General features: G+C 30.8%; 1 protein-coding gene across 7 annotated transcripts in view; it reads right to left on the bottom strand.

Annotated features, from left to right (window-relative positions):
* The window catches only part of LOC119601234 (nocturnin), a 40,130-nt gene that overhangs the window by 16,575 nt on the left and 10,049 nt on the right, over window positions 1–13,506 (bottom strand). Inside the window, exon 1 of one of the 7 annotated variants that reach the window (XM_037952149.1) lies at window positions 594–2,209. The exons of 5 other annotated variants lie outside the window; for them this stretch is intronic. In XM_037952149.1, the coding sequence (XP_037808077.1) occupies window positions 594–2,017 (1,424 nt within the window). In that variant the 5' untranslated portion in view covers window positions 2,018–2,209. Of the gene's footprint in view, window positions 1–593; window positions 2,210–13,506 lie in introns of those variants that run through there. One more of the 7 variants, XM_037952076.1, reaches the window with a different exon arrangement.

Genomic DNA, 13,506 nt, shown 5'->3' with positions numbered 1-13,506 from the left:
TAAGGTGTATTCATGTTTTATCAGCAATATCAATTGGAATATCAGAATTTCAATTGAACTTGAATCACAACAACAATAATAACAAAAATAACAAAACATAAAATCTAAACAGATCATACACAAATCTGAATTACATTTTTTGCGCACTTAAAATAATCGAATAAAATAGAAAAAATATATATACAATAAACTACCATGAACCATTAAAAATAATAAAATTGAAATTGTATTTGTTTCTAATCAATGATAAAATACATATTTTTTACTGTAACAAAACAATTGAAATTGTTTTAGAAAAAAAAGTTTAACTACAATTCAATAATTCTATAGAATGACCACAGCACAAACTGAAACTGAATTTAATAAAATCTTTAATGAGAGTTATGACGCAGATGTTCAAAATATTAAACTGTCGGTTATTTCCAAAACAACCAGTTTAAAAATCGTTTATGTTCAATACATGTTTGTATGCAATATAACAATTAATATATTGTAAATCATTTATGATTTATAAACATACAGATGTACTAAATACTTTGCTTAAAAATAAATATAACGAATAAGATAAAAATATAAATTTTTTGCACAATTACCTTACAAGGTAGAGTAGTAATTCGCGTGGTGGTTCATAGTCATTATCGTAGTACGGAGACACAGTGTCTAGAGTTTTGTGAGTCAAATTTTGTGTTGTAACGGCATCGGGCACACCTTGCACATCGTCTTTGCCATTATTATCATCGTCATCATCATCATTACATTTAACGCCAACATCGTTGCCGTCTAGACCAGTTTGTTGTTTGCCGTTGTCATCTACTCCTCCGGCAGACAAGGTGGTGGTGCTGATGGTGGATGCATGTGTATTCTCAGATTTATTTTCATGTTTTGTTGCCGCCGCTATTGCTTTAGCATTCTCCATTTCAATTTCCAGTTTACGAGCGGCCAGACGTTGTTTTATTTTTGATGTTGAGGTCATTGCCGAGGTCTTGGCAAGTGCTTCCGCAATTTCAAATTTCTCACGAAAATCCTTGAGCATTTTCAATTCGTGTGGATCAATTTGTATGTTTGTATGCGTTTCTCCTGCATCGTCGACATTAGGTGATAATTTGTTTAATGGTGATGCTGGTGGCACAACTATACTGGTCACTATGTCCAGCAATTCCTTAGGTGGTTGTTGCTTATCCAAATCCTCATCATCGCTGCTCATGTTGGCATTTTGCATTAAAATGTCGGTAAGAAATTTCTTACGCTGTATGGCTATATTACCGGGAGGTCTTAAGGGCAGTGCTGGTGGTTTAGTAGCCAATGGTAACATTTCCTCTTTATCTACACTCCTTACCGGTCGAGGAGGTAATTGTGGAGGTGTATCATAAATTTCATCAATAGGCTTCTCCATAGAACTCTTTACATATTCACTCAACAATTCTTGATTATTTAAAATCCTCTCAGATGGTGTAACCAAGCCTGCCAAACTTAGGCGCAAACGGCATTCTTCGGTACATAAACGTCTGCACATTTCATTTATAGCACTTGGCCGGGCGGTCAATTCAGTGGGTGCTGAGCCAACACAGGTCAAGCAGGGTGTATAAAATTTAGAATTTCCTATGAGAGAAATATATTCCTCTGAGTTGGACTTTCGACGATCTCCTTCTTGATCACAATCACCATTGCTGCTGCTGCATTCCGATACTAAGATTTCATAGTCCTGTTCTAAAATTTCCACTTCATCGTCAGTATCCAAATTTAGTAGCTGCTGCTCTGAGGAATTTTTCAAATTTTCAACATCACGATTGGGTGAGTTTTCATGTATGGGAAAGTACAAGGGCGGTAGCTCTTGTTGTGTTGGCGAGATATTACCTATGCCGGCATCGCTACGTATATTATCCGTTATTTGTAATCTAGACGGTGTATAATTGAGGAGTAGTGATGTTATTGGCATAGATTTTCCTAAAGTATCAGAACGTCGATGCCCGCGATTCTTTAGGGCTTCCGTGCCGAAATTATCTTGATGAGACTGCATTTTTGTATGTTTTAAGTTAGCGATTTATATTGTGGTGTATATTATATATAACTTTTTTCACTGGTTATTTTTGTAGCATTTTATAGTGAAGACGTTAATAATTTATTCCGAATTTAAAAATTAGTTTTCCATACTAAATTGTGCTCACTTTTTACAATTATCACACCATTGCTATTTCGCAACTCGTAAATGTTGTTTGCAATTTTAATTACATTAACTATTTGTAGACGATATACATATGTATGTATGTATAAAGCTTTTTTAAATTAAATATGTCATAGTACTCTAAAAAGGGATAATAATAACTCGATCCACTCTGATGTTTTTACCAAAAACAAATTTTTAACCCAGAGATTAAAATATATTTTTCTAAAGGATTGAGCTGCGCTGAATCCGAATATGAATTTCTCAATAACATCAAGTTGTCGAGATTTCGTGTGTTAAATTAAGAAAAAAGTGTTTGACCCTAAATGAGGAGTTGCAATAGCGCAGTGGCATCTTTATTTCTAAAGTTCTTTATGTCATCGGAGTCCAATCTCTCGACAATAAAATAAAGTTTTAACCTAAACCTTGGAGCAATCAAAAATTTCCTTTTTAGGACAAACTTTTTTGTCACTATTTGTCATAATTCAGTATTTGCTGATATATTCGATTGATACCTCAAAGAAGGAATAAAATTCTAAGGTTGTTGAGGTAGTCGGCCTGTGACCGGCTCACTTAGGTCCTAATGATCCCGTTGTGTTACACTGTAACGGATCCTGCGAAAAAACCCACCTATAGGACATTACATGTCCGTGTTTGACAACGAATGAACGATGTCTCCATATTAGAGTGGGCAAGTTCATGCAATCCTGATGTTTGTCCGGAAGGAGCGTGGGGACAGTAATCGATATTCCCTGGGATATAGGTCGTGTTCCCCAGGATAGAAGCATGACAATTCCGGTTAGACTTCCACACTCCAGCAGCGAGTTTAAGGCCAATTGCTTGGCCATCAGATTGGCGGGCAACCTGTACGTAAAGGTAAACTGCGCTTTTGTTGGCGTGCTACGAATCGCACCAGTGATCAATATGGTTGCAATAGGTGAATTTTTCCAAAGCTTTCACCTGACAATTGCACCCACCTTACATCAAAATAGACTTTATATCATGTCAAATATCAATTTCGCAGTCTTGGGACTAATGCCCCAATTCTTACGAATGGCTTTCGAGTAATAATTTAGAATCAAGAACGACACAAGAATAAAATTTTGCACTATCAGGGAGTGTAAGTTCTACTCCGTTTAGGCAAGGAAGAGGGAAGGAGGGAATCGTGTATCTATTCGAGAATAGAACATGCTTGGTCTTCCCAGGATTAACACTGAGTCTAATGTTGTAGCTCCAACGGCTCAGTCGCCTCAGTGATCGTTGCAGGTAATGCGAGATTGTTGTTAAATGTTTGGCAGAAACAGCAAGTGTTACTTACACCTCCTGGAATCTAATTCCATGAATTGATGGCAATAATACATAGGAGAGGTGATGAGACTCCTCATTGTGGAGTGCCCCGTTTAGCCATTCTATAAACAGTGGCATTTCCCATGGTAGAAATTATGATGAAATATAAAAGGTTGTAAACCTTTATTTTAAAATCGAAATTATATATGTAAATAAATAAAGGTGTCTTCGGCTTAAAAAAATTTAGAAAAAGATATCTCGAAAACCTTATATTGTGGAGAGATTAGCGCTACTCAATCCTTTACTATCTGGGTTTCAACTTTTTTCAATTGTTGTTTTACTCTGTAATTAACGGAACAACGATTCAATCTTTTTTCGATATTTTCCTAATTTAATTATTACTCGTCTAAACATTTATAATAAATTAATTTTTGAACTATAGAGCTGATGTGGTACGATTTAATATTATCCGATTTGGTACAAATAATCACCGATACTTAAATGAGCACAATTACTTCCTTTTTTTTATTTTTTAAGGAAATAATAATAGTCTCACTTTATATACATACGTATACAGCTTACGGAAAGCTAATTTTTTCACTGAACATACACATACTTAGATAATAAATATCCTTTAGATTTTTATATTTACAGATAAAGAACTTTAAATTTATTGTAGCTCTTAGAGAAACTCAAAAGAAGTTGAACACTATTAATTATTCGTTCATTACCGGTCACAATTTCAGTTATCATTTGCACACACTGATTTTTAAACAATTTTAATAGTTTACTCAAAAATATTTTAATTTAAGCATATCTAATTTTTTTATTGCAATTTTAGAAAATTAATTTTTTGTTGTATATTTATCATAATAAAGAATTATTTTATTTTCTTAATTATGTTTCAATTTAGTTGTTATGTATGTTTTTAATTATATTTGTCATTATTATTATTTTTTTGTTAATCTATGGTTTATTTTAGTTATTGTTTTTCACTTTTTTCATATATGAGTTGAAACTCCTTCCTGCTCCTCAGCTAATGGTACACGAACCATTACAGTAGATTTAAGTAAAGCGATTTTATATTTAAAAGTTATCATATTATTCAATCCAATAAAAAAGGAAATTTGATCTTAAAAACAATTATATTTGTGTTTATTTTGTTTATGTTATTGACGTCCAACTTGCGTTTAGAACATGAAACTAGTAAATCCGAGAGACAATAAGTGTTCCTTATTTATATGGCTAAAACCGAGGCTATCCACAATTTCACACACTCACACACATCCGTAAACATTAGTACACACTCCCAAACATATTTATAAAACCAAAAGCAGTAAACATTGTTTGGGTGAATGTAAGTATGTATGTATCAGAATGAATGGTGAGTGAGTGAGTAACTTGACAGCTAGTCAATATTATTGTAGTACAAATGAATAGTAAGTAACTGATCTACAAGTGCTTGCCTGCTGCCATACTTCCTTCCTTTCTTCCCTACTCTGCTCTAGTCTAGTCTGAAAAAAGCAACAACAGACTCAACACAATATTAACTTTACCAAACAAACATTATTTGGCCCGAAAGCTACTAAGCCAGTCAAAGAGTTAGACAGGCAGAGAGACAGTCAGTCGATTAGTCATTCAGTCTGCTAACCCACCAACCAATATTGCTTACACGCTAGTTTACAGTCTTCCGCCTTAGGCTGGCTGGCTGGTTAACTAACTGGCTGCTGCCTGACAGATTGACTTGTCTATTGGTTGTTTGGTTTGTTATTTTATTTTTATTTATTTGTTCAGTGACAAACAACAACAAAAATAGTTAAAATCTTTAGTTGTATTTTAGTAATAATAATAATAAAAAACTACTGTTTTAGAATTTAACTTTTATTTATTATTCTATTAAATATTTCATTTATGTTTTTGTTTTGTTTTCGATTTTTTTTTAATTTTGTTTTTGTTATTAGATAAATTAAATTAAAGGCAATCAACAATAACTTAATTAAACTAATAATAACAGAATATTTAGTTTATTGGATATTTTAAGTTTTTTAGAAAGCAAACGAATCTTATGCAGAATTAAAAAATTCTCAATTATAAAAATTTTTTGATCACTTTAGAACAGCTTGTTAGTTCTAGAACTATTAATATTTTCAGCGAACAATTGATGAAATATACCTACATACATGCCAGCAAAATTTGATGAAATGCTACTTGTCTAGATCTATTTTAAATCAAAGAAATCCGAAGAAATACCTTAACCAGTGCCTCAGGTGGAAATCGAACAAACCATCTCCGGTCTACTACACTAGAACTCTAACCACTTACCTACCGGAGACCACCATATATCTAGTTAATATCTACATTAATTTTTGACACCCAAGATGGAGAACTAAAACAAACTCGTTCCCAGGACTATTGGATCTTAGATCCGGAACGACCCGAGTCCCAATCGACCAAAGGTTGTTAACCTAGCGACAGCTTTTTTTACAAAACAACTATAACAAAACTAGCTATGCTACCGGTTCTTTTGGCAGTTCTAGGATCTATCACATTAACATCGCAATGTTGTAGGGCGTTAATACTTTCCCTAAAGGGCAAGTCTACAATAATATAATCTTTTTCAATAAAAATTTATATGGCGAATATAAAACAATATAGACAATATTTTTATAGTTTTAATTTTTTATAGAATTGTATTTAAAACCATTTAAATTACGAAAAAACAAAAGAGATTTTAGCGAAATTAACAAAGTATACTTGTCCTATCTAAATAGTACAAGCTCTTAGATAAGATTATGCCATTAAAATAAACTTTCCTAAAATAAATCAAAATTTTATTTAAAGTACTTAAGGTAATTGTTAATTTTCTATTTTAAACAAAAATTACATTTTAAAATGAACTTGATTTATTTTTTTTTTATTTTAATACCCAGTTGAAATTTATAATAAACTTAACACTGTCTATACACATGGTTTGTATATGCCAAATACGGAATGAATTTTAAATATTAATAAATTGATTACGTCCTACTTATTAATCATTAATACTTTAAATACACAGAGTAACCGATAATGTGATCTTAAAAGAATTTGATGGATGTAAAAGAAGACTTTTTCGCATTTACAGCGGAACGCGAATAATATCTTTTGACATATTTTTGATTGCCCTGATTTTAGATATAACTATATACATATGTATGATGTAGATAGTCGATTAGAAATTGGTGATCTTGTTTGCCATGTATGTAAGTAAATAAAATCTTATTCATACTTTCTTTATTGTTATACCATACACCACTATAGTGGGGAGGGTATTATACGTTTGTGCTGATGTTTGTAACGCACAAAAATATTGGTCCTACACCCACCTTAAAGTATAGTCTGTCCATGTAAACCTTGTGCGCAAGGTACAGGCCGCAATTTTCAAGATATTTTGATGAAATTTGGATCATACGTGTTTTTCGGCCCAATGACGAAGCCTATTGAAAATGGTTGAATCGGTCCATTATTTCACCTAGCCCCCATACAACACTACCCCCGGAAAGGGCTTTTGAATTCATAATTATGTTAAATATTGTAGTATCTCTACAAAAATCGGCAAAACTTAGTTCTATATACGTCTTAATAATACTACCAATTTTCATAATTATCGGACTTTATTTACAAAGTCCCCTTCAGAAAATGACTTGAAGGTCAATAATTCATTAATAAACGCTAGTATCATGATTAAATTCAGCATATATGACTCTAATGTAAACGTAAAGCCATGCACCAAAATTTATAAAAATAGGCCCATATTTACCCTTGCCCCCATATAACCTCTCTTTTACAAAATCACTTTTTTCAACAAATTGTTAAAATATTTCGGAATTAAGGTAAACAACTTAAATGCTTTGTTATTAAATATAATCCACATTTTTAACATACTCAGTGGTGTAGGGTATCATATTGTCGGCCATGCCCGACTATACTTTCCTACTTGTTTTTACGTTTGGGTTGCCACAGTTATGAGTAGTACACTTGTACACTTGATGATTTCAATACATCACTGTTGAAAAAAAAAAATTGCAAAATATTTCCCAAATACGTAAAGAGATAAAATCTAGCCAACAACGTAAAATATTGGAGGTCGCATAGTAGGATGCTTCTTATGCAAACAATTGAAGATACTTCATGTACATAGTTATCAAAGTCCTAAAATTTCAGTCAAATTGTTCGTATAGGCTTTATTTCACATTCTTAAATTTGATTATTTTAATTACATATATGCAATTTCGTGTCAAATGACCCAACTTAAAAAATCGATATAGATTTTTTTCGGAAAGATTGAAGAAATAGCTATTTAAAGTCCTTTGGACAGTTTTTGCCAGGTCCAATAGGTGAAAAGTTAAACTCATTTGAAAAAAACCCTGTATGACCAATATGTCCAACTTTGACCCCCTTTAACCCCAACAGTTTTTGATCGATAGAGCTGAAAATTGTGACTATTCAAAAGTACTAACCTTGGTGCAAAATTCATCTAATCGATTTTTTAAGTTGGGTCACTTGACACGAAATTGCCAATATTTATGTTAAGATTTTGAACCGATTTAATGTTACAATCAAAATATAATAGTTTATTCTCGATATGATTTTAAATTAACATTAGATTTTCATTCTAATCCAAACCGCAATTATCAGAATTTCGAAAAATAATAAATCTATATTTTTGAAAAAAAATTAGGTAAGGATAACCATCGGCGTTAGAGCGTTGGTCAATTATGGACTGAACGAATTTCCCAATTATTAGAAATTTGTTTATATTATATTATAACGTCTATCTATGTCTTACTCAAAATCTGTGACCATTAAGGATTTTCGATAAAAGATATGTATCTATTTGAGATTAAAAGAATTATAAACAGAACTCTATAGAATTTGATTTTATTTGTGGTCAATAAATATGTAAAATTTATCAATATTGAATATTATACAGGTTTATTGACAACACTATCATATTTTACAGACAAAATTTTTAAAAATACATCAAGGATTTCGAGACGCTGAATCCGAATCTGACTTCAGAATTTCTCCATCGGATATTTCGAGATAGCAAGCCCTAAAATTTTAAAAAATCCCTTTTTTAGACGTTATAACAGAGCCAGAAGTCCAATCTTTCGACTTTGTTATATCTTCTCATTTCTTCGAGATGTCTTAACCTAAACTTTGAAGCATATAATAAATTGCCTTTAGTTTACGACAAACGGACGAAATTGAAGACATTTTTAAAACAATTCCAAAAGTATTTTTATGGGGAAAATAGGTTAAGATATGTCGAAGAAGAAAGAAGTTATAACAGTAGTTAAATATTTGTTTTAAAGTTGGCAGGTTGTACTTTCAGATGATGTAATAGATTTTAAAAATAAAACTGTCTTTCGGCTGTTATAACTTCACAAAAATAGCTAAAGATGTGTTTTTCCTGATATGATATGATGGAGACAATCTGCGTTTCTCAAAACTCCGCGTTACAAAAATATAGTTTGGTTCGGTTGATATATAGTATACGCACAATTGGGACGAACGACGAATTTTTCGAAACAAATATTCGTCGTCAGAAATAGAACACACTTGGGTATATGAAAATGTACACAATCATTGCGTATGACGAAATTCGTCGTACGTAACGAACTATGCGATAGGATTATTTCTATTTCTTACTCAGACGAACGACGAATTAATTGGGGAAAATTGTTTTAAAACCAATTCCGGTGTCCCGAATTTGCTGAAATTTGGAGATTGTGAGTACAGCTAATGACAATACAATATTATGTTCGAATATTCGAAATTATATTCGAAAATTCGAAGTTATGTTCGAAAAATTTTTTATGCTCTTAAAATAATCTCTGAGCCATAAAAACAAAAAATAAAATTTTCGAAAATTCGAACTTAAGTTCGAAAAATTTTTAAAGCCATTAAAACCAGTTCTCGTGGCCCGAATTGTCTGAAATTTGGAAGTCTGGAGTACACTTGATGACACTACAATGCTATGTTGGAATATTTAATTTAAGTTCAAAAATTCGAAGTAATGTTCGAAAAAATTTTGAAGCTGTTAAAATAATCTCAAAATTGGGGATATTCCTAAAAATATAATTTTAGTTCTTTTCGAGGCCAATTTCTTACATTTTCTAATTTCGAAATAATGTTCGAATAAATTTTAAAGCTGTTAAAATTATCTCAAAATCGGGGAGATTCACAAAAATATAATTTTTGTACCTTTTTCTTACTTTTTCCAATTACGAACAAACAAATTTTGAAACGAATTCGCAGTACGAATAATTTGATTGTGTTCCATTCGACGAATTTACGCAACGAATTTTTGTCGACTAGTTCGTCGTGCTATACGAAATTCGTCGTTCGTCCCAATTGTGCGTATACCAATAATCCTTATTTGTGTCGAATTTTATCGCATAAGTATTATAAAAGAAATTATGTTTTAATTTTAAGTTACTTAAGAAATTGTTATTACAATTCGTTTTTCTCGAAACGAAGTTTTTTGCGTTATGTCAGACTTGCAATAAATGAGCGATACATATGTATGTATAAAATTTATTTCTATGTACATATCAAAAAATCAAGCCTTGACCGAATGAAATTTCCTCATTTACTGATAAGTATGAAATTTATACATTAATAATAATAATACTCCAACAGAGCTAAATACTAATATTTGAATTTATTATTTAATCGAAGTTAAAACAGACATTGATAAGAAATATCATAAGATTAGTAATTTGTATATTCATACTTATTATGATACTAAACCAAATTTGGAGTAATTAACAAGTACACGCTTTTATAAAATATAATGGAAATAAAAAAAAATCGAAAAGGTTAGACTTAATAGACCCCATTCCCAAACGATAACGTAAACAAAGGAATATTAAACAAGTTATTTTACAAAACTTTCAGGTGTTTATTAACAGTAATAGAAAGAAATACATTTAAGAAAATTTAAAGCAAACGTCCTAATTTATTAAAAGAAAAATAAATTTATAATATTTTAAAAACTAAATTTTGTTTTATTATCAATTAGTATTATGTCATGTAAGAATAAACTTTGTTTTTGTAAACACATCAATTTCATGAACTATCAAAACAAAAAAACAAAAGTTTACTTTTTAATACAAACGATAAATAAAAACGTTCAAAAAAATAACAAATTTTATTATTTAGTTGTAGACTTCATTTTAAAAAATAAACGAAAACATTAATAAGCCTTCAATAATATAAATAAAAGTTTATAAATAAACAAAAATGAAAAATTTATTAAGACAAGTAGCTAAGCAAACGTCTAAGTATCTGTCTAACTCAGACCAGGTTTTAAACTCTTACTAGTGTGTATCTATCTACTCGTATACTTGTTACTTGAGAATATTGTCATATACAATTTTGTGTTTTTAAAATTGCAACTTCATTTTACAATTAACATACTTAACATCAATTTCAAGTACACTTTCATTTTAGCTGTTTGTCAATAACTAGTTGTTATTTTGATTTCCGGAAAAGATTTTTAAAAAATATTTCAGCATGTGTTTACGAATGTTTGAAATTTAAAAAAATCTATTTTAACTAACATTAGCTATTTTTAAAATGTTCAGTAATTTTATTTAAAATTCTTAAAAAATAGTACTTTAACTGAAATTTTATTATCTGACCTCATGGAATATTTCTCTGATAATTTTTATAAATCCTGATAATAAGTCCAAAAAATACCAAAATATTAAAAAATTGTTCTTTAAACCTGCAGGAAAAAGGATATTTTACAAATAAAAAGGAAACAAGTATGAACATATAGTCGGGCATAACCGATAATATGATACCCTACATTAATGAGTATGATAAAAATGTGGCTTATTTTTAAATTATAAAGCATTTAATTTGTTTTTTTTACCTTAATTCAGAAATATTTCAACAGTTTGTTGTTGTATAGGGGCAATGATAAATGTGGCTCTATTATTATAAATTTTAGATATATTTATGCAGAATTGCATGATGATATTAGTGTTAAAAAGTGAATTTTGACCTTAAAGTCATTTTCTAAAGGGGACTTTGTATGGAGTCTAGGGTCAAATTAGACTTATATAAAACTAAGTTTTATCGATTTTAATTATGAGCTCATAAGTCCTATTTAGAGGGTGCTTTTGTACGGGGGCTTGGCGAAATAATGTACCGATTTTAACCATTTTTAATATGCTACGTCAATCTATATTGATATTAAAAGTGATTTTGAGCCAATTTGTATATTTTAAGGTCGTTGTAGAACCAATATTTTTGGGTGGAGGCACAGGCTTCGTCCTTGGGTCAATATATATCGACTCAAAAAGTGATTCTGAGCCGATTAGTATATTTTAAGATGAGTATAGTTCCAATATTTTTGTGTGTTGCAAACATCTCCCCACTATTGAGAGGTAGGGTATTAAAACCATCATACGACCGTATGATGTTAAGGTTTGAATGACTCCTTCGGTTACACCACAGAATGAATCTGATATGTTCAACATCCATGTTTTAACGTGTAGGTGGTCTTCTAAGTTAATTTGCAAGCAGTCCGTTATAAACCTTAAGGCTGCATTTTGGCAGCTTTAAATGTTTATCCACTAAGCCAAAAAAGTTCCACTAAGCCAAAAAAGTTCCTTTATCGATACCTAAAGATACCGGCCTTGAGGACCTTATTATTATTTCCCAAAAGCTTAAAAAGTATATACTGTTAAAGGTGACCACCTTTAACTATGATGTCAACTAAGACGAGACGCAATTCACCCTCTAATAAAGTCCTGTTGACGTAACGATAGTCTGCTGGACTGCAAGCTACTGCCAGAATGTAGACTTTATAGAGTTCGAAATCGGTTTTCCCCATCTAACAGCAATGCTTTGGGATTTGAACTTCAATATATTGACCCATAAAATTTATAGACAGATTTTGTTACTAATAAACTTATTTATGTTATATATAATCTCTATAATGATATTTTAAGACAATTATGAACGTTAATGTCATTGTCTAAAGTGGACCTTATAATTCACCATACTTTTCACTATATATTTTGTCACGATTGCAACATAAACAACATAAATACATACATATGTACAATGTACATATTTATGACTGTTAAAACTGCATTTGCGGGTGGAAAGAAACGGGGAAAGTGCAATCGTTTACCATACATACATATGTACAATGTATTTATGACTGTTAAAACTACTTTCCGGCAGATTTTCATTGCTAAACTGGACCACACTTGTTTACGCCATATTGACAGACGGGCATGTTAAAAAATCTTACACAGCACTATTTACAAAAAAAATGATAACGATATTGACTTTGGTTCATAATGCAACATTGTTTTGATTTCGTTTATTCTGTTTAAATTATTGTTTTTTTTCTGTTTATCAACAAGCCTAAAAATATGCAAATGAAAATAAAAAATTTTACAATCAATTGTACTTTGGACTTTTTAGTTCCACGAGTTGGTTGTAACATTGATGATAACAGTTTGTCATCAAAACATATGGAATCGTTTCTTAATATGTGTTTTCTTACAGACAAGTGGTAAACAAAAAATATACCTCCTATACCCCCACCTGTTAATATATAAACACAAATTTATGTATATATGTAAGTATTTGTATGTATGTATTTACAGAAATCTATTTTGGTTTTTTTCTTTTAAAGAAATATAAACAACAAACAGCTGAAATAAAATTGGCAACCTTAAACGGAACCAAAAATTACAAAATTGTCATTGAAATAAAATGAAGAAAATAAAATAAAGAAAAACATGGAAGTATACCAATGCATGTTGTATATAAGACTGACTCAAAGAAAATAGTGCTAGCATTACCCCTCTTCAACCTTCAAACAATATCTTAAAGCTTAGTTCATTCAAAGACCCCAATTCTCAAAATGTTTGTTCTGGTGTGAATATTAGGTGATCATTATTCGATTACAAGGCGATTTAATCGTATTCGGACTGTCTTTTAAAAGCACAATAGGACAGTAGCAGGAGAAGTTTTATACATAT

This window comes from Lucilia sericata, unplaced genomic scaffold (assembly GCF_015586225.1).
Source record: "Lucilia sericata isolate MDLA Ls3-8-SP2 unplaced genomic scaffold, ASM1558622v1 Contig000000F_arrow, whole genome shotgun sequence".
Lineage (NCBI taxonomy): Eukaryota > Metazoa > Arthropoda > Insecta > Diptera > Calliphoridae > Lucilia > Lucilia sericata.
Note: the sequence above shows the minus strand (reverse complement) of the source record. Positions and strands in the feature narration are given on the sequence as shown.